General features: G+C 38.9%; 1 protein-coding gene across 11 annotated transcripts in view; it reads right to left on the minus strand.

Moving 5' to 3' along the window:
• Window positions 1-23,391, minus strand: part of PARD3 (par-3 family cell polarity regulator) — a 641,307-nt gene that overhangs the window by 380,915 nt on the left and 237,001 nt on the right. For 7 of the 11 annotated variants that reach the window (XM_067542623.1, XM_067542624.1, XM_067542621.1 and 4 more), the window contains exon 4: window positions 4,602-4,679. The exons of the other annotated variants lie outside the window; for them this stretch is intronic. In XM_067542623.1, coding sequence (XP_067398724.1) covers window positions 4,602-4,679 — 78 coding nt within the window. The remainder of the gene's footprint in view (window positions 1-4,601; window positions 4,680-23,391) is intronic. 11 annotated transcript variants of the gene reach the window in all.

Here is a 23,391-nt window from a genome sequence, read left to right on the forward strand (position 1 = left end):
GTGCAGACCTGCATTCAGAGAGAGAAGCTTTTGAGTTACATACGGCTCTTCCTTAAATCTGGGAAAGGTATTCAAGAATGCCACAGCTAAACACAAGGTTGAACACACACTCTGCCATAAGTAGGTAGCACATATTCTAAGGGACCATTCGAGGTGAAGTGGCCCATTAACACCCTGTGGGTGGAATGCTTTTCACCAAGCCATCACTCTATATCTGACCATCCAGTTCTCATCCTCAAAGGAAACCTGAACAACACTTTCAGAAGTACAGTCTTAAATTCATAACTTTGCTAGACGCTAAAAATAATAACACTGCATTTATGGCTTATTATAACAATCTGTAGTCATCTCTACCCCTTTTCATCCTATGATACAGGGGTGTTAATGGGCCACTTCGCCTTGAATGGTCCCCTTAGAATATGTGTTAACTACTTATGCTAAACTTAAACTATCTGTTAGACCTGTATTTAGCTGTGACACTGAGTACTTTTCTCAGACTTGAGGAAGAGTTGCGTGTGGCTCAAAAGCTTGTCTCTCTCACCAATAGAAATTGGTCCAATTACTTCACCCACCTTCTCTCGCTAATTATTTTTGTTAGCTTCTTTCTGCTCACAGCGTTCTGCATAACAGAAGTAAAAACTGGCAAAAATAAAAAAACCATGAGAACACTGAGCTGTCAGCAGCTAAGTCAGTGGAGCAGCCTGAAGATAGATAGCACTTTGTTGATTTACATCTGGTCCATACTCACAAAAGTTATCTTCAGAACTGTAGGGCTAAAACCATAACCATCTTTTCCTTTCAAATGAAAGATCAGATTCTGCAGAAGTTGATGGCATGTGTCCCATACAGATTCAGCAGGAAAAAATCCATCACCTGGATTTTCCAGGCTCTGCAATGTTATTTTATACACTAGCACGCAAAGGCCCTGTTCAGCATTCAGATTCTGTTGTGGGTGGTTTTACAGAATCCCACAGACAGACGGTTCCTGCCATCCAGAATTTATAGTGCAAGAATATTTATGTGATGAATATTTGTTCAGCAACTTCATTTCCTGTCTTTAAAACGCATTCCGTGCGAGTAGTACCCAATAGCAATTATCACATTTTGCAAAGATCACTACAGGGGAAAATAGCAAAAAGAAGAAAAATCAATATTTTTTAATGTTTTGTTTCCTCTTTCAAAACCTTACATTTTATTACTCTTGAAAATTTTCCACAATAATTTTACTTCAGCAAAGATATGAACATTGTCTGCTAATGATGTACAGTATTTAATAAAATCAAAACAAAAGTGAAGTAATTAGAGGCATATTTCAAGGTATAATATGTGTATACTTTGAAGTTCATATTCATTTTAGTTAATTTCCGAATACTAAGTATGCTCATACACTACACCATCTCAAATACAGGGTGTTTTCGTTTTCAAGTTGCAATAGCTTTGAAAACTTAAGTCATAAGCAGCTGAAAGAAAAGCATCACATTACCTCTACATGTTAAGCATAATAAAAGAAACACTATAGAATCCCAAGAGATCTGTATAACAAAGAAAACACAGCTGTACTCACAGGCAACAGCACCACAAAGTGTAATGAAGTGACCACATTAACAGAGGGATGTGAGCTCGTCTTAGCTCTGAACGGCATCTCTCATTTATTAGATTAGCCTGGGCAGGCAAGTGGTTCTGTGGTAACAGTTGTGTCACTTCAGAAAAATGCAAATCTATATTTCAATTCCAAACAGCAATCACCAGAATATATTTATCCAGTTTGCTAAACAGCAGTAATGAACCCTACTACCTGCACCTATAGCTTATTGCCATGTAACTACTTTATTCACTTTCTTTAAGAAATATTTGAGATTACAAGTCCAAGAGATACCGCTGGCATGCAGTCCCTGTCTTTTCATTTTCTCTCTACAAATTACTTGACGTGATGATTTTTCAATTAACTGTTAGAAGTAAAGTAGATGAAGCTGAATTTTAAGCATAGGAAAGAACATGAAATTTTACTCAGACAATACTTTTCTGAAAGAGATTGCAATTAACACTTAATTGGCTGTCTTTCTGCAGCAAAAAAGGTGATAGTTTGCACCTTGCTAAATTGTGGTGGCTTTTCAAAAAAGAAAGCTGTTGCACAAACAAGGAATCCCAAATATTAATATGCAAAAAATTAATGTAATGAGGTCAGCATATAATACACTCACTGATGAACTTGCAAGTCTCCAAATTTAATTTTAATTCCTAAACAGAAACATCAGCCTAAAGAGGCACTTTCAGTCATTTCTTGGACACTTTCCTAAAGTGTCGCTGGGGGAGAGGAGGAGAGAGCAAAGAGTCTTGTATACACACTGCTAATGAGAAGATATTACTTGCTAACTAACTACTGCTGTCATGTACATAGCCAGCATGAGGTCTTTCCCAGATTGATTCTATGTTTAAACATAAAAGTGATAGATGTTAATATCCAGACTTCACCAAAAAATAGAATTATCAAGCAAAATTGATTAAGCACATGTTAAATGCATTTCCACGTTACACATATGTAAGTTTTAACATGACACTTTTTGTATTCTTGGAACCTGAGTGACGAGCTAATGTAGCTGTGTCACATACCCCTTGCTAAATTTAGCGCATTTCACCACTGCTGCTCCTACAGATTATAATTTGCAGTAATTATAGTGTGGGGGAAATTAAATATCTATGCCTTTCTGACACTGCTACCTCAAAATCTCCTCCTACCCAATTGTGATGGCCATAAAAAAATATATTGAACGGATTTTCTAAAGTATTGTTGGTTATAATTTTCTGGTTTATCTAATTTATAGATTTCTAAAGGATATCCTCTGAAATATTAAAAGAAAAAAAAATCAAAGAAAATGAGCTTCAATAATTAAACCACCAGATAAAATGCGCTTGGGACCAATGCAATGTCACTGATTCCAGGATGACAGCTGATAGCGTTTGATGTCTGAGGTTTCTTTGAAGAGTGGATAAAAAAGCAATGAACTCTAATCACAAGGCTTCAAATTCTCTGTGGCACTAATGCACTGTAAATATTGATTTGTTTCTGTAGCTAAGGTGCCTTTTAAATAACCACTAGAAATGTAAATCTAATAATGAATTACAGAAAGTTTTAAAAGTGAAAGAACTGGGGGAAAAATCAAATATAAAAAAATCATGGAAAGGTGTCACTGAATCAATGTTTCTGCCATATTTAAGGAGCTTATGTACTTAGACCATATCTTCAATGCCATCACTTGATGGTTAAGTTAGAAAACTATTATCTGGTGTGTTGGAACCATCCTAGGGGATAGAAGGCCTCAATTCAGAGGTTGGGCATTATTGCTGACTGGAAGTTGCTTTTTGTTGTTGTTAAACAAAAGCAATAAATTCAAACCTCTCTCACTGTATATTTGCACTGCAATAGCCACTGTTTAAGGATCTGGCAGATTGTGTCTGTAAACCCAGAGTATCCAGTCCTGGGAGAACGCTGTCAGTGCAAAGAAGGATCTTCCAGTGGTGCAGAGCTGATGAACAGACTTCCATACCACTTCATCCCTGCTGACAGCACAGAGGGAGACAGGACACAGATGCTAGGAGACCCTCTGTCTTGTGAGATTTCTGTCTGATGTTTCAGCCCCTCAGAGTCATTCATGGCTTAGAAAGCCATAGCTACATACAGTGAGCTTGAGACGGGATTGCAGAGTGAGCACATCAGGCCACTTCTACACCATCTCCCTGACCCCAGCTCGTGCTTTGTGCTCTTCACCCACAGCCAAGGATCTAGACCATGAAAGATGAGTTTCAAATGAAACTATTGAACAATCGGTAAATGACCATGTGGACAAATAGTGCAGTAACTTGATGAACAGTTGGGAGACTATATTTGGTTAATATGACTATATCTCAGCCAAATGGATTGTGTTTTGCCACCATAATTGGCATGTGCACATAAGCAAATAGCTAAACTAAGCAAGAGGTAAAAGCAGGACTATTCATAATAATGGGTACAGCCACGAGTAGACAGCTTCAATCCCTACAAGTAAAGACTTCAGACAGCTATTGTTAAGTGAAATCTATTCTATTTTTAAAAAACACTGAAATTAGTCTAAGGTTTTAAATACCTAAACTTCCTGGAACTAAAGTTTCAAATCCCAGCAGGGGCAATTCAGCTTCCAATTTTTCTAAGTTAGATACACCGAGTTCCATGCACTTCCCCAATCACTACAGAGTTAGAAATTTTCTACCAGAGAAAACTAGGCTATTATTCATTTTTCAATCCTATAGAAATAGGAAGATGTTAACTTCTGAAAGAATTTAGAGCCAATTATAAACTGGACTTCAAAACAAGTTTTTTAAGGCCTTTACTCTCAGAAGAAGAAAAAAATCAGCTGATTGCAAACTGACCTACAAACTATCAGAACTTAATAAGGGCTAAAACTTGTGAACACTTCTGGCAGATTAACAGAGAAGTACAATTAGAAGCGTGCTATCTAATTAAAGAAGAAAGATTGTTAAAAATATCACTATATTCCAGTAGCAAGAAGAGTGACTCTGCCAGATAAATATATCTTTTATTTTAAAGGAAATTAAGTCTCCATTACCTGGCTGATTGCTGGAGAGGGAATGGACAGGTTGAATTGCATAACCACATAGACTACCAGCTGCCGGTTTTCTGGAAACTGCAAATAGCAATGATTAACAACATAATAGAAGATTCCCAGAGTTTGACCAAATATTTTGTTTTTGGACTGACAATCAGAAGATAATTCTTTCAAAACAGAAAGAAGTCTTGATGACCCAGTTTTTTATGCAGTTAGACACTTATCACCTTGCCCGGGAAAATGACACTGGACATTAACTGGTGATTGCTAACAGCTAAGGGCTGTGAAATTTTTAGTGAATGGAATTTAGGATCCATGGAAGAGGAATGCAGAGACCAGATCTGGTCACTATTCTGAGCATTCCATTGAAACTGAAGCGCAATCCACATGCCTTATAGTTCAGCATTTGACTTTGTTTAACCCAAAAAAGGGAGAGAAGCAATAGGGAGGAGACAGATTTTAGTTGGAATACTCATACTCTGCTTCTGAGCCCTTCTGCTGAATTTCTCTGTCCTGCTCTTTTTTGCACATGTGCAGACACACAATCAGAAATAGGGTGTGACAGTTACTAGGTATGCTCAGTAGCTGTTTCTGGAGATGTAAAAGGAAGTTCTCATTGTGGGCAATCCACCGGGCAGGTCATTCACAGTCACTCTCTGAGAGCTGAACAAAACAGAGCACAAGCAGGGAAATGTTATAAATACAGGAATTAAAGAGACAGTCCAGCAGACTAAGCAGATGATCCACACAGGATCAAGACAGCTGTTGGCTATGATGGCTGGGTCCCAATCCCTGTACTTCTCTGGATACACATGAGTGCTATTCTAGCTTTACATATCAGGGAGCCCCCATTATGATAATGGTTGGTTAACCATGGTCTGTTTTATGAACCTAGAAGGACACCTAGGAGGGGAGTATTTGTTATCCCTAAAGGCTACTACAGATCCCATGGAACTCACATTTACCTATCAGCTACCTGCTTAAAACAGGGATTCTAATTCAGTTAAAGAGAGCAAGGGGAAGAGCTCACAGAGGTGAAGATTAGTACATTCTTGCCTGATTTAAGTGGGTTGGGTGGGGGAGGGAGGAAGGGAGATAATGCCCTATAGAGTGACAGCCATAGAAGGATTCAGGAAATTGATATTTTACATGCTGAGCCCAAACCCTGTACTACTTTGAATACAAGCTACAAATTTCAATTTCACTAGCAACTGAGAGGATGAGTCAGCAATTTCAATGTTTTATATTATTTACAATGTTTTCTGTGTGTATTAAATGTGTTTTTTTTTTAATTTTTTGAACTCAAACTGACTGGGAACTACTAACATCTATTTATCAGGATTTTACATACAATAGCCCGGAGGTTCAGCTCTGTGTAATTCTTTCTGAAAAAGACAGAATTCTGGCCCATACTTCAGCAAAGAGTTAAGCTGAGATTCAGGAAGAAAGGTTGCTGCTGTGCAGTTACATATAAATAAAAGTCTATATATTTATTATAGCGGAATAATTTAAATTAAGGGTAAGGGCTTGCTCTGGTGTAATTGGCCAAAATTCCCTTTGTCCTTAATGGTCTTCAGAGTATTGGTTGATTGTCACACTTCTCCCCACAGGTAGTTGCACTGCAGTGGTGATTCATAAGTATTAGCTAGAGTAAGGGGGCTTGAGATCTTTTATACACTTTTGTATCAAATGTAAATATATTACCACTATTAAAATCAGTAATGTTAGCTATACCACATTAAATTTAAAACAAAATACACCCCACTAAGTCTGAATAGAAAAATGGAAAAGTGTAATGTCGTTGCTTTTCAGTTCACCTGTTTGAGCAAAACATAACCTTGTTTGGGCATGTCCTTAGCACCATTTGAAACATACTACTAGTCTGCTGATCAAGAGTATTAAATACATAATTTAAGGAGCTTATGTAATTGACCACAGATATTTTCTTATTTTTTTCATACATTTTTCTCATGTAAAGTACAAATATACATTTCATCTATAGAAAAGCAGCACCATTTGATTGGAGAGTAAAACTAGCCTTGCAATCATAAAAAGTATTTACACTTAACCCATAGCACTTCGAAATAATTTCCCTATAAACATTCGTTTTTTTTTTCAAAATTACAACAAAATGTCCAGCAACACAACAGAGATGAAAATGGTCTATGCGGTCAACTATTCTAGTTCTTCTCCAACAGGCCCAGTGTAGGATTTTTCTTTACGTGTTTTCAGTTTCTTTTCTGTCTAATCTAGTTTTAAAAACTAAGTAATGAAACTTCTACCATTTCCTTTGGGAGACTATTCCACAGTCTTTTAGGCTGCTCTGTTAGAAAATTAATTCTCCTATTCATTCTGTTTTTCTCCTTTGCACAATTTAATCTCATGACTACTAGTTATCTCTCCTTGTACAACCAAACAATATTTTCCCCTCTTCTGTGTCACAGGTATTATAAATTTCCCACACTGGTTGTAACTTAGCCAAGCTGTATTTATCACACCACACTCTCTTTCTTTAATAATTTTTGGTTGCTGTTCTTATAGTGTCAACATCTTTTTGGTATTAATGTGTCCAGAAACTAGGAGATATACAATAGTCTAAGCATGGTCTCCACAGTACCACCTAGAAAGCAGCCATTACCTCCCTAGGATTGTGATGTTAGTTTACCCAGCCAAAAATAACATTATTTTTATTTTTATGGTCACCAATTCACTTCAAAACATCAAAACAGACTTGTTGTCCATAATCAACCCAAAAAACTCTCTCAACAGAACAACTTTCCAGATCTCCCTCAGATTAAGTATCTTTGTTAAATGTAGATTAACATTCCTCATTTTACTAGCTCACATTTTCTCTGTGCCTTCCAGGTTGAATTTCATTGTGCTTTTTCTAGCACACACATTTAACTATTCTGCATCTCCTTGCATTATTTATCTATCCTCAATGTCATTATCATCTCATCTCTTAGTTTAGCAACATGTGCAAATTTAATTAATGTGCTGTTTACAGTATTTCTTGTACCAGATAATTAATAAGATGTTAAATAAAACCAGTCCTAACAACAATCCTTATGGTACCCTATTGGACAACTCTCCCCCAGACTAATACACTAGCATTTGTCATTATCCTTTAAGATCTCTGCTTTGGTAATCTATCCCATATGAAAACTATCTAACCTACCCTGACATTTCTATTAAATGCTCTAAATGCCTTACCTAGCTCTAAATATTACACTAACGGCATTTTTTAAATCCACAAATTTTATAGTTTGTAACTAAAATGATTAATTTGGTCTGGAATCATTTGTTCTTCATATTTTCATGCTACTTAATGATCATGGCTCTATCCTCTAGGAACTAGGAGAAAGTATGAGAAGCTATACTTGGGTGTTTAATATTTTCACTCAAATATTTATTCTAGTATTTTACCAGGGTCTAAATTCAGATTACTCAGTTTAGTAACTGTCAACATTGTTTTCCTTTTTTTTTTTTTTTATAGAAAGGAGAGTGCCCACCCATTACCTTTTCCTGCTATGTTATGATATTTGTAGCACCAAGTACTTCATGCCTATTCAAAAGAGGTTGTCAGTGGTTTAAGTACTTTCATTAGCTAAACGTCTTCAGACCTTATCTGGGCCTTCTTATTAAAAAAACACTATATATATTTCCACTTTCCAAATATTCCTTTTTTAGCCTTCATAATAATTAGTTTTTAACATTACACATTCACAAGCAATTCCAAAAGCTCATATAAGCTCCTCTTGACCTGCTGCTCACAAACAGGGAAGATTTGGTAGGGGAAATAGAAGTGGGTAGCAACCTAGGCAGCAGTGAGATAGTAGAGTTCAGAATCCTGACAAAAGAAAGAAAGAAGAACAGCAGGATACGCAGCATGGACTTCAGAAAAGCAGACTTCGACTCCCTCAGGGAGCTGATGGGCAGGATCTCCTGGGAAGCTAATATGAGGGGGAAAGGAATCCAAGAGAGCTGGCTGTATTTTAAAGAAACGTTATTGAGGGTGCAAGAACAAACCATCCCGATGTGCAGAAAGAATAGCAAATATGGTAGACACCCAGCTTGGCTTAACAAAGTCGTCTTTGGTGAGCTTAAACACAAAAAAAGAAGCTTACAAAAAGTGGAACCTTGATCAGATGACTAGGGAGGATTATAAAAATACTGCTCAAATATGCAGGAATTAAATCACGAAGGCCCAAGCGCAATTGGAGTTGCAGCTAACAAGAGACGTGAAGGGGAACAAGAAGAGTTTCTACAGGTATGTTACCAAAAAGAGGAGATTAGAGAAAATGTGGGCCCCTTACAGAATGGGGGAGGCAACTTAGTGACAAAGGATATGGAGAAAGTGGAGGTACTCAATGCCTTTTTTGCCTCTGTCTTCACAGACAAGGTCAGCTCCCAGACTACTGTACTGGGCGGCACAGAATGGGGAGGAAGTGAACATCCCTCAGTGCTGAAGGAACAGGTTCAGGACTATTTAGAAAGATTGGACATACACACGTTCATGGGGCCAGATGTAATGCATCCTAGGGTGCTCAGGGAATTGGCTGATCTGATTTCAGAGCCATTGGCTATTATCTTTGAAAGCTTGTGGCAATTGGAAGAGGTCCCTGATGATTGGAAAAAGGCAAATATAGTGCCCATCTTCAAGAAAGGGAAGAAAGAGGATCCAGGGAACTACACACTGGTCAGCCTCAATCCCTGGAAAAATCATGAAGCAGATCCTCAAGGAATCCATTATAAGGCACTTGGAAGAGAGGAAGGTGATCAGGAACAGTCAACATGGATTCACCAAGGGAAAGTCATGCTTCACCAACCTGATTGCCTTCTATGAAGAGGTGACTGGCTCTGTGGATGTGGGGAAAGCGGTGGACGTGATATACCTTTTGATACAGTCTCCCACAGTATTCTTATTAGCAAGTTAAAGAAATATGGGTTGGATTAAAGGACTATCAAATGGATTGAGAGCTGGCTAGATCATTGGGCTCAACGAGTAGCGATCAATGGTTTGATGTCTAGCTGGAAGCCGGTCACAAGCAGAGTGCCCCGGGGTTGGTCCTGGGGCCGGTTTTGTTCAACATCTTCATTAATGATCTGGAGGATGGGGTAGATTGCACCCTCAGCAAGTTCGCAGATGACACTAAGCTAGGGGGAGTGGTAGATACCCTGGAATGTAGGGATAGGATACAGAGTAACCTAGACAAATTGGAGGATTGGGCCAAAGAAATCTGATGAGGTTCAACAAGGACAAGTGCAGAGTCCTGCACTTAGGATGGAAGAATCCCATGCACAGCTACAGACTGGGGACCGATGGGATAGGCAACAGTTCTGCAGAAAAGGACCTGGGGGTAACAGTGGATAAGAAGCTGGATGAGAATCAGCAGTGTGCCCTGGTTGCCAAGAAGGCTAATAGCATATTGGGCTGCATTAGTAGGAGCATTGCCAACAGATCGAGGGAAGTGATTATTCTCCTCTATTCGGCATTCATGAGGCCGCATTTGGAGTAGTGTGTCCAGTTTTGGGCCCTCCACTACAAGAATAATGTGGACAAATTAGAGTCCAGCAAAGGGCAACAAAAACGATTAGGGGGCTGGAGCACAAGACTTATGAGGAGAGGGTGAGGAAACTAGGTTTATTAAGTCTGCAAAAGAGAAGAATGAAGGGAGATTTGATGGCAGCCTTTAACTATCTGAAAGGGGGTTCCAGGGAGGATGTTCTCAATGGTAGTAGACAGAACAAGGAGCAATGGTCTCAAGTTGCAGTGGGGGAGGTCTAGGTTGGACATTAGGAAAAGCTTTTTCACTTGGAGGGTGGTGAAGCACTGGAATGGGTTACCTAGGGAGGTGGTGGAATCTCCATCTTTAGAGGTTTTTAAGCTGCGGCTTGACAAAGCCCTGGCTGGGATGATTTAGCTGAGGTTAGTCCTGCTTTGAGCAGGGGGTTGGACTAGATGACCTCCTGAGGTCCCTTCCAGCTCTCTTTTTATCACAGAATCATAGAAGATTAAATACAATTAAGTAGATTACAACTACTTGAACTAATTCCATAAGAATGATTATAAAATAAACAGTATGCAAAAGTGTTATGAGAATGAAAAATGCACATTCAAGTTTATATCCCTATCCTCCAAGTGAATGGGAATTGGGTAGTATTAAGTATTAGAAGCTATGTGTGTCACCACCTATCATGAATTAAACTCTAATTTACCTTTTACTTAGCAAAATTTTCCATATATTTGTCTGCTTGCACATTTGCCACAAATACAGGACATGCTTCCTCATAATTTACAGTGTTAAAATAAAATTTTAAAGAACCCTTGGACATGCAAGGAGAACAGAGCAAGGTGACAACCGCGCGCAGCAAGCAGCATCACCCAACAAGCCTAGGTTTAAAGAAAAAAACTGAACAAACCTTTAGTAATTGTGTCCTTTTTCAAATTACTTCCTCTGCCAAAGCTTCTTTTGAATTTAAATTTCAAAAGGTATTTATTCCAACAATCTCTTCACAGATTTAATTATGAGAAAAATAAATGCTATTGCCATGGTCCTATTTTAAAATAAGGACACATTAAATCCTTCATCTTGAAAGTCCTCGTCAGTACACACTAATTCCCTCCTCCTACTTTGAGTAAGTGTATGGAGAGGTGGGAAGATAAAGATATTTGCACCTTCAAACTGTCACTCTCTCCTGACCAAGGCTTTCTTTCAAACTTCTCTCTCCTAATCAGCAAGTTTTGCAATTCTAGTTTATTACCGTCCTCTCTCTCCTACTTCAGGAAAATCATCTCACTTTTTAAAACTTAGAAATAAAAATATCTTTGTCTGGCAAAATGAAATGAAAAGATTTTGCACAAATCAATCACTGCTGGCACACCCAAAATTATTGTGTTTCTTGCTTTTATTTGAAGTTTTTATTCATTCTAGTCATTTGGCCGAGTATTACATTTCACTAGTATTTTTGTGAGAGTTACAGTCTCAGTATTTTTGCATGCATTTCCTGTGAATGTTCTTCTAATACGTAAGTGTCACTGTCTGAGCAACTTTAGCATCTCTACTGCTATAAAACTGTAAGAAAGTTCTTCTCACTCCTCCAAAGCAATCATGAATTTTTGCAAAATATCGTTCCATTACATTGTTTCTTCAAACATTTGCTTATAATAAGGTATGCATTGCCATCCTTGCAGCTGGTCAAGCTTGTAGAGTTTCACGGCCCAAAGATCATGCACATTTAATAAAAGTCTGATTTATCTGACTTACATTTCTTTTTAGGTATTTAAGTGATCCCCACAATTTAAAAAAATGTCTTGCATATTCTTCACTTAAAATCCATTTCCCAGTTCATACAAGGCTTGCCGAGACTAGACCCAATTTACAGTATGCCCTCCATCTCGGATTCCATCTTCAGAGAGTGTGAGAAGTTTGCAGATGACTCAAACATAATGATGATGTTGTCTCTAACATCACTTTAGATTTTATTTAGTGAACTGTCAGTAGGCAGGAGAGAAATTACCATCTGCAACTGTGCTGGATTGCTCCTATCAGTAACCATGGCAGGAGCAAAGTGACAGTTGCACACTTGAGATTGTGTCTGAGCATTTGTGGTAGGGCCAGGCATTCACATTTACAGAAGGAAGCCTGCACACATTTGGTACAGAGACAGAAATACTATTAAAATTAGTTACACACACAACACACACACACCTCAATCCTCCTTCCAACGCATGTGCATAAAACAGCTATTTAAAAACCATCAGGAAAGATGGTTCAATTCTATTATATTTTGCTTTCTCATATCTTTTGAAAGCTGCAAATAACTTCATTTCAACAGTCACTAACCACTAGGATTTCCAGTCCATTGCTTTATTGCTGGGCATCACCTTGTGCATTGAGGGGCTTCTGAGACAGTGGCCACATGACTGAAGTCAGTCACTAACCCTACTGAGGTCTCAGATTGTGATAAGTATAGTCTGTATTATTGTGGGCTAGAAATATCTGCCATTTTACTATGCACAGTGCTCAACCCTCATCTCTCCTACTCTCCAATAAACCTGTTTTTGTATATATTCCCTGGGTAGAGCAGTAGAAAACTGTTTTCCTCTGCTAATTCACCCTTGAGCAGAGAGAAATTAACTCCCATTCTACACAAGCAATTCCCAAAGAGCTGTCACCAAACAATAAGTTTATATGTTGAACATGTGTGAATACCCAAAGGTTACATATATTTAACTCTGTCTATTACCTAACAACTATATGAGTAATTAATATCCCTGTGCTATACAAATCCTTCATTTAGCTGGTGCAGAAATTTCTCTCACTCTCCTTCAGAAACCCAATGCAAGTGCTGATACTTACATATATAGCAGATTATTTCTTAACCAAATTTTCGTAAGTATAAGCTATTTAATATCCAAATAATGATATTGCCATGAATTTACATTGCCCAAGCCTACATGCACCATTCTACTCCTTGAAACTTTCAACATAACTGACAGCCAACCAAATCAAATTCCACCCAATGGCTGTTTCCTAGGTAACCAGTACAGCCACAGACAGTGTGGAGAAACAAAAAACCTGCAGTAGTTCTACTGGGGTTTAAAACAAAATATGTCTGAATTGTTAAAAGCATCACACAGGGACCAACTCTGAAAATTCCATACTGTAAACAGTATACGGTAAATAATATGATGGCAATGGGGTTGCTATTTTTTATCTTCACTAGTTCAGTTGTGAGACTATGGACTACATAAATAGGATCCTTGTTTCCTTCACTTGTGGTTGAACCAATGAGGATAGAAGTATCTCTCTGCCAACTGTTAAATAAATGATTCATCTCTAAAGTGCGTGTGTGTGAATTGAGGACTGATGAAAGTGTCCAACTGACATCCTTGCAATGTAGCATCCTCTCTCCACAAACCTAGTACCATGCAAGCTCCTCCTCTCTCACCGCACAAATCTGCCTCAAGCTTCAGCTGGAAGTAACACATCCAGGGACCCCAGGGTAGTCTAGTTTTCACACTCATTCTGGCCTCTCTGATGAAACTGCCAACAATGATGTCCCATTACTGTTAATTGTGAAGGTGGAGGTTTTTCTCTGATGTTAAATAAATTATTTAGCAAGCCCTTCCAACTGCCTCCCAAGTCACTTCAGAGGGCAACAACTTCTGGTCTTCATTGACTTAGGCTGAATTTGAATCAGAGACCTACATGTGCATTATAGATAGCGTACATATTGACAACAGACTGCATAGTTTAGATGCATTTGCAATTGAATGTAAGGCTTAACATAATTAATGTAATGAAACTTGATTTATATCCATTTAAAAGATAAAAGATTTCTCTCCTTGTAACAGACCTATCTGCTCTCTCTGCACAAAACAGTATCGGGGGAGAGGTGCTTGGAGAGGCAGTTCTGTTTTTCCATTTGAATTTCCTCCATTACAAAACTTTGACAGCTAACCTTTAGAACGAGATATATTGGCACGGTACTGCTGAACTGATATTAAAAATGTCTAACTTTTTTACCCCATTTCTGTAACTGTAACGGCATTTTCTCTTATTTCCATGGCAGAAACATCTACTAAGATTATTAGAAACACGTTCGCTACATTCATGAAGCACACACTCATTTAATGTGTCACCAATAAATGCAAGTTAGGGCTTCACAGCCTCAGATCTGCCACGGATGACCAGGATGTGTGAAGTTAGAAGAGGCAAAATGAGATTAGAGAAAACAAAGATGTCATGCCAAACACTGACACATCCAGTTAAACATCTTTTTTAGCAGAAGGTGCTTACATACATGGAAACTACCCCACATCAAAAGGGAGGGGAGAGGACATTTTTTTTTTTTTTTTTAGTGCTTGCTGTTGGCAATACCGTTTATAGCTTGTGACCAGTTCTTGGAGATTAAAATCCTGTTTGTTTCTTGATCTTTGGAAAAAGAGGTTTTGTAGGGTGGCCACAGCTACTCTGAGGGACTGCTGAAATACTCTGATATAGTTTTTATGCTGGAATTTGTCAGGGCTCAGCAACTGTTCTCCAGTGCCCCCAACCAGATGTGTTATGCTTCAGATGGATGCTTTGTCACTGTGAAATATTTGGTTGTGGGAAGTGGAGAATACCACCCCTTGCCCATTTTGTTAAGTTACTAGAAAGAAACTGCCATGTTTTTGAAAGGGTATTGTGAGAATGTGTTTTAGCCACCTACCCCAGTTTCTTGACAAGTTTTAAGGGAGAAGGATGGCCATTGCTTTTTTTTTTTTTTTTTTTTTTCTTCTCTTCCATTGTGAGATTCCTACAACATTTTCCAAAACCACGTAAGGGGAGGAAGCCAACGTGACTCAAAGTGCCAGGGCAGAACACCCAGGGACAATCTGAGCTGTTGCATATGAAAATGTGTAAGGAGTAAAATAGTGTAGGGAAGTGAGCCACCAGCAGCCTCTATCCATCCAACCAGTGAACAGCTAGGGCCAGAGGAGGAACATAGGAATTGCCATATTGGATGAGATCGTACTTCAGAATCTTGCCTCAGAGTGGCCAGTACTAGGTGCTCCAGAGGATGGTGTAAGAACCCCACAGCAGGCAGCCAAGAGACACCAGCAACAACCCTCCCAAAGTCTCTGCTACAGCCCAGCTTGGTGGCATACAATACTTCATGTGGATCCTTTTATTATTTACTTAATGCTGCTGCTGCTACTACTAGAAAAATAAAATAATCATCTTGTGACAGCAATTTTCTTAGCATCTCCACAGTATCTAATCTATGAGCTTTGTGAAATGATGCTGAAATATTTTGATTGCTGAAAAGACGAATGAGGCCTTACGTAACCACTGAAGAGACAGCGCTGCATGAGAAGACAGACATCTCCTGTGCTGGTGGAGTTATTACTTTAACTCACCTGGGAGTGCAATAGGTTTACAAGCACACCATCATTCTTATCTTACATTAGAATTTAGAAAGCTATCTGATGTTATGGCCTTCCAAGCATATTGATTTTTCAATCTATGTATCCATATGAGGTTTGTATATTGTACATGGACATTCCCAGAGCAAACATAGGTGAATCTGGGGGATGATTTAAGGATGAGTGCGTGGGTGAGAGAAAATATACAGATAGCAGTTGCAGCAGAATGCCTACTGCACCCCACTGATCATCAAGACAAAAATAAATTCTAATTACATCTACTAGGAAGCATTCTAAGTTTCTGAAGAATTTAGTTTAAAATTGTTCACATAAAGAACCTAAGAATCTTTCTGTATTTTCAAGTGAACTTTGTGCAACTTTAAAAAATAATATTTCAGCCACATGGCCAAACGTCAAAATAACAAGGGACAGCTCCCGTTATCAGAAATAAGGTGTTTAAATTCCATTAGCTTTTGCTTACTATGTGTTTGTTCCCTTCCAAAGTTTAAGCTAAATAACCATAAATGGATTTGCAGGTTAAAATGGGTGCACACACAATATATAAATAGCATCTGATCTTGTTTGGTAAGACAATTTTTTCACCTTTATCTAAGGACTAGTAAAGCATTATGAGTTAGACAAATGGGTACATTCAAAAAGTTCCACCAAGAGGAAAAGATGTTACTGATCCAAAGTTTCCTATACTTTTAAATAGGAAATACCTAGAAGCAGAGGTAAAAAGAGAAAACATTTAAAAAGAAAAATGAAAGAAAAAAAAAAACAAACAGAGAACCCTTCAACTCCTCTCAGAAATGACTCCGAAGTTTTACTCTCTACTATTCTACAGTTTCTTTGTTTCACCCAAGAAGTGATCAAGTTTTAGTGGTGGATTAAGTAAGCTCTTTTGTATAGATTCATTTTCATTTTGTTCACTTCATATAGGTGCTTTGGAATCCTTTACAATGAGCAGCAAGATATACTATTATTGCAATTTCTTATGTCCATTTCTTACAACTTTGCCACAATTATTAATTTTAAGTGGAAGTCTGGCTTTTCAGTCCACATACAAATTATCATGATTATTTAAACAAACTCTGAAAAGCATTCACTAAAACTAATTTGAAGTTGAATAACTTTGTTTTTTTAAAGTGAAATACTTTGTACTTCTCAGAAATATATAAAGTTATTTAGAAAGCAATTAAACCATAACATAGGCCAAATGCTTTTTGAGATAACATATAGTGCACAAAAAAAGAAAGTGTTTGAAGAATTTTCAAAACATGATTAACACCTACTTTTTTCTGAGACCCACAGTTCAAATTTGGAGGCAAGGAAAATTATCTGCTAGTCACACACCACACATGCAAAATTTGAACCTTTTTAAGAATTTTAGGAAGGGAACCAAATTTAAACTTATAGTGGAAAGTGAATCGAAACCTTAACTCTGGAATGTAGCCACTGTCTGTCCATAATTATGCATGCTTGAATTCTGTAGCTACATAACTATAAAGAAAACCAACAACAGGAATATGTATTCACGTATTCGGGAGCAGAAGCTATACCTGGGGCCACGATTGGGAGTGGGGCCGAGGTGGAGGCCAGGAGTCAGTGGCCGTGGCTGGGAGCAGGTCTGTGGTCGGGGCCAGGACTCAGGACTCATGGACTGGGTGGGTTCTGAGGGGAGGTATAGAGCCCAGGGTCCCCAATTTGGCCGATAAGTCAGATCCAACAAAGGATGACATAGGGTACTATTGGCTCCGGTGGCTGGCAATTGTTGCCCCAGATGAGGTGGTTCTTCTCCCAGTTCTGAGTCCTCAGAGGAGGAGAATATGGATCCCATTTCTAATGATGGTACCGTCTAAGCCAGTGGAAGAGTGTAGAGCATCAGTGCAGAGGGTGAGGGACTCTGTATCGGGGGCACATCCCACGGTGGAGATGGAAGGGCCCAATGAAGGGGGGACTCCAGATCTGGGAAGCCAAAGACCTCCTGGAGAGCAGATACAGCCCCCAATGTTCCCGCTGTGAGAGGCACTCTTTCCTTCCCGATCATCAGAACTGGTGGTGGGGTTTTTCCCGGTGCGGGAGGGTCCTGAGCCTTGTGGGGTGTCAGGGATAGCAGTACCGACAGATTGGTGCCTGAAACTGCTGGGTCCCATTGTTTGTGAGTCTCTCTCATGCCTGTGGAACTTCATCCTCTTGGTCCAACCTGGTGGAAGTCTTCTTTGATTTGCAAGAAAACTTAATTCCATGCTATAGGAGTGCTTCCTTACTAGGACCCGCCATGGGGTCTGTGTGTGTGGGTCTGCTGGCACCATAATTGGATGTAATGGAAGGAGGCACACTTCTCACCAAATCAAATCAATGTATGAGGGGGTTCTCCGGCCTGGGTCAGAGTGCAGCCTCCTGGTGAGCTCCATGAGATATTTCTGGAGGCAAAATGCCTGGCCTTCTTCCCCTAGGCAGTAGGAGACTGAGGAGCATCATGGGCAGGAGGCACAGAGTTTGAAGCCCAGAGTCATGGACATAATCCAGTACCCACATGTGGGTACAGGGGAGAGAGGGTGAAAACCCCAAGTCTATCTAAAGCAACTGAAGCTAGTAACTAAAAAAAACATTTAAAAACTAGAAAAGAAATAAAACTTGTAAACTATTGCAAATACTGTTTTAAAACTATGTACACCTCTCATTTCTAGAAGTGCATCAGAGACGAGGACACAGAGTTTTGAACTGGACCATGCAGTAGTGAGAAGGAACTGAAGATGCAGTCGGTCCACCCCGCCTTTTATCGCCTCACGTGGAAGTACGAGGCAAGCCAGGGCACATGCACGGACCAATGCATGCTACTTTCAAATTCTCTGACTCTGGACACATGGCACACATGTGTAACCCTCAGTGGAATACAACAGGGACTATTAGTTGAAGGAGAGCTTATGATAAGCTGTTGCTCAAGTCTTCCTCCTCCTGTGAGGGTATACATTCTGATATGCAGCAGCACACTCCTGTGTTATGGCCAGAGAAGGGATGTGGGGTGTACTGTGGGCACAGAATACTACCATGTAACCACCTTTTCTCTGTGTGTGTGGCTTCCTCTCACTCTATTCCTGTGGGCTTTTGCATTTTGTCCCTCTCCTCACTTTACAGCAGAGAGGAGATCTGAGATTTATTCCTTAGAGATTTAGAATGGAAGCCCTCATGGGACTCATCTACAGACTAAGCACACACTTCCCTAGTAGTCTACAAAGATACAGCATTAAGCATATTTAAAAGAAGACTGTTTTTTGCAATCTTGCTAGCACAAAAAGAAGATTGCAAGAACGAATTCACCCCGCGGTACAAAAGGAATTTGCAAAAATGAAAGATGAAGAGGCTCTTGGATCAAAATAAACTCAGCAGCATACAGCTGGAAAGAAAATTTCCACTGATTTACTACATGGCAGTTTCCTTGTCTAGACTTTCCAAACTGCAATACAGCATTTGTGTGAGGAGAGCAAGAGGGAAAATTACTGCCTAAGTGGCAGGTTTGTTATTGTTCGACAATTCCAAAGAGTTCACTAGAAACTTTTACAGGGAGTATCTCTAATTCCCTGAAATTACTGATAATGGACTAACTGAATGAAGAACAATTATGCAGAAAATTGAATGCTTCCAAATGCCAATTTGTTGTACATTCTGAATTAATATTGCATAAGTACTCTTGGTCTCTTGCTGTAAAAGCTAAAGGATAAAAATGTAGGCCCACAAGCCTCTTTATACAGTTTTTCTCATAGTAAATACTATTATCGCCATTTTTAAAAATTATTATTAGTAATAATACATAGCACTTATATGGTTCTCTAGCATATTCTTGAAATTGTAAACAATTATGGTATATAATCCTCTCTATACCCCTGCAAAGTAAGTAAGTTAGGCCTGGTCTATATTGGAGATTTTAGCCACAAGGGCAGCTACCAGTGCAAATCCATAGTGAGGCAGAGCTGATATAAACTAATATCAATGCAATTTAACCCAGCCTGAAAACACTTGTGCAAATCCCAGTTTACATTGGTTTTGCTTGTCCACAGAAGGGGTTTGCACTGGTGCAGCTATGCCAGAGACTGGTCACCAACAGCTATAATCAGGATAAATCCTCAATGAAGAAAAGGGCTTATTATCCCCATTTTTCAGATGAGACAGCCAAGACAGAGGCTCATGTTCCTTGCCCAAGAAAACACAGCCATTCAGTGGCAGAGTTGGTATTAACACGGAGTTCCCGGCTAGCAGCCCAAAATTCAATCCACTATATGTCAGCTGATCAAGAGAGAAAACAGAATCAACAAGGGAAATAAAGATAGGGCCAAATGCTCTCCCTCAGCACCAGTACTGCCAGCTGCAGGACAGGAGGAGGAATTGACACACTGAGCCCAGTTAAGATAATTTTATGGATGTGGTACTGCATGTAAGAGAATTAGCACATTTTCTCATTTTCTAGTTGCCAGTTTGCTTCCCCTGCCTTCCTTGTTGAAGAGACAACGAGAACGGGAGAAATAGAGGGACTGGCAAAGAGAGAGAAGAGTAGGGACAAGAACGGTGGTTTGGGGAGGGAGTGGGAGAGCACTCGTGAGAGGAGAATATGAAGACGAGTACGAGTTTGGGGGAGAGAGAGAGCCTACATAAAGAATGAGAGACTGTGGGAGATGGGAAGGAAGAGGACCTCACAACTGGTGGAAATGGAGGAAAGAGGGATGTGGGAGAGATTGGGACAGAGAAAACACTGAAGGAAAAAGAACAGCAAGAGAAAAGCTAAATCAGAGGAACACAAGACCACATATACTCTGACATAGATTGTGTGGTGTTCACTAAATAACGCAGAACTCTAAAAAAGCCCCATTGATTTTAAGGACAGAAGAGACCATTATAATCATCTCGATTGACTTCCTGCATAACAAAAAACCTCACCCAATAATTTCTGCATCAAGCTTTTAACTTCTGGTTGAGTTATAGCATATCTTTTAGAGGAACATCCAAGCTTGATTTAAAGACTTCAAGTGATGGAGAATCTATCACATCCCTAAATTAAGTTGTTTTAATGGTTAATTACACACACTGCTAAAAAGTGTGCCTTACTTCTAGTCTGAATTTCTCTAGCATCAGCTTCCAAGCACTGAAGATCATTATTCCTTTTTCTGCTACGTTAGAGACCCCTCTAATATCAGAAATCTATTTGCCATGTAGTTGCTTGTAGACTGTCATCAAGACACTGCTTAAACTTCTCGTTGATAAAACTAAATAAATTGAGTTTCTTTAGCCTCTCCCTAATAAAGCAGGTTTTCCAGACTGTGAATCATTCTTGTAGCTTTTCAATTCAATGTGTATATTCTAAACCAATATCTTTCATGGACTGGGTTTCTGACGCACCCAGAATAGTACGCAGAGTACTACCAAATGCTGCATTTATGAATCTAAGACTGCAGAAAATACTGTATGACATTATATTGTTATTGAGAAATAGAACATGATCAGATATTGTATAATTAAAAATTGCATCATCATGCAGGAGTTATCAAGCTTTTCATAGCATAGAACATATCTTAATAAGAGAGAGATTGTCCTGCAGCTTGCTTCCCACTCGACTGTACAGTCTCTCTCTCTCCCCAGTCATGATCATATAACATCTGTTTGGCTACTACAGCAATTGCTAACATGGGAAAATAATGTTAGAAAAATAGTTATGTATTATTAGTTGCCAGTTCTGAGGTAAGTGTTTTCTTATCACCCGGTACCCTTCTCCTCTTCTCTACCTATTTATGCTTCTGTAGTCTTTAGTTTCCTTCTCCCCTGCACCTTCTTCTCTGTCTCTCAGCTGCCAGCTCTCTTGCTCTTTGGGGATTGAGGGGTGGCTATATCGAAGTCTTTATAAAACACATGCCCCATTAGAGGTAGCTAGGCTGACCTGGGTCTGAAGGTCTGTAGAGGCAGATGGAAATAAGGAGAAGGAGACAGAACCATGTGACCAGCCAGCCCTCTGCAGGCCACCAATGGTCCATGGAACATACACTAACCACCAAGGCCCAGAGTCTGAGAATCTCAGTCATAATGCACAAATGCCAGGGCACAATTACAGTTGCACAGGTAACTTTCCTTGGGCATTTCCCCACTTTTGAGTGCTAAAACATGCAACACTGACATGCTCCAACATAGATATTTTTAAAGGGATGACAGACAGAAGGGGGAAAAGAGAAAAAAATAAGCGTTAAGACACAAATGAAGAAAAAATACATTGCAATATGGATGAAAACATGAAAGAGAAAAGGAAACAGGAAGAGAAAGATTGGTAAAATGTGGCATTCAGTTCTTAAAAGTAAACATAAAATCTGAGACCTGAAGTTTGTACACATCCCTTACTAAGTCAAAATGCCCACAGAGATCAAAAAAGATTTGCCTTGGTAGAAAATAAATAAGAGTTCAGGAGTTTAGGATTTGACCAAGAACATTTTCCCAGCCCATGAGCAGGTAGTTGTCGGACTTCCTTTCGACACTGCATGTTCACCCTCTATTTAATTCTAAGATTGACATGTATGGATTTGCTATAGTTCCTATTAAACAATCACTTTTTGGATGCAACATAACATATTACTGGCTTTAGACTAGTTAAATACATTCAGAGACCATGAACTTGAATTTTCAAAAAGACAGGTAACTAATACTCCCTTTCCATTGAGGTCTGAAATCCTCTACTCCTCATAAACAGAATGTACATTATGTACCAATCTAATCAGGTTTTATATGGAAAGCACTGAAATACCTCTTGTCCTAGACTTGGCAAAACCTTTAAGAACAGGAGATATAAAGTGAAAAAGAATGCAGCAAGTGGTTACAAGGATTTAGTCTATTCTGTTCAAGTCTATTGGATTTTCAAGGAGACCTTAAAAGCATACGTACTGGGAAAATTATTACTATTTCTGGTGGAGTAAATGTATGGAACAATTCTGGGCATTAAAAGTGTAATAAAAGACCAAGTACACAAGAACAAATTAAAGTGCTTTATTTAAAAAAATGCTTTCTGACCATTCTTAAAACCTGCTGAATTTGAAAAAGAAAAAAAAATGGAAAAAAGAAAGATCAAAATTAGAGTGGCACAAAAACTATAAAGCTCTAGACCCCCAGGAATTGAGCCTAAAAAACTGCTGGCACACACTGCAAGGCGCAAATAGCTCAATACATCACACTGAGTAGATGTAGTGCCTTAACAGTCTGAAGAGTAATTTAATATTCAATATAGCCTTTAATAGAAAGCCCATGCAGAGACTTCAAACCAGAAAAACATACTGGTAACCTCTGGAATAAGGAAGAATCCTAGATGCTGGATTTTGTATCAGCAGTCACACAGGTAGACAAAGCATTACAATAACCAGTCACTGAAAAGAACCAACAGCTAAACTGTATTTTTTTTAAATGTACCTCCAAAGGAAAATCCAGTTTGCCCACTCTTGTTTGCAACAAGAACAAAGGAACACTGAATGAAGATGAAAGACAACAAATTCAAAACTGGTAAGAGGAACAACTTTTGTACACAACACATATAATTAACGTGTGGTACTCATCAATGAGGCCAACCCTGTAGTAGGATTCGCACATTATTTAACATTCATATTGTTCATAAGAACATCATCAGTGATATTAGATGGATAAAAAATTCTGAAGATATAAACATTCTTGCTTCAGATGCATAAGCCAACCACTAACAGAGAAAGGTAAGGAACAAATATTCCCTAGGGATAAGTTATTTCATATTTTTCCCCCTATGGAGTCTCTTGTCCCCTCCTTTGCAGCATCCTATACTGGTCACCGTCAGACAGGATACTGGGCTAGATGAACCACTAGTCTCATTCAAAATGG

This window comes from Emydura macquarii, unplaced genomic scaffold (assembly GCF_026122565.2).
Source record: "Emydura macquarii macquarii isolate MOO-44397 ecotype Brisbane River unplaced genomic scaffold, CSIRO-AGI_Emac_v2 contig_719, whole genome shotgun sequence".
NCBI lineage: Eukaryota > Metazoa > Chordata > Testudines > Chelidae > Emydura > Emydura macquarii.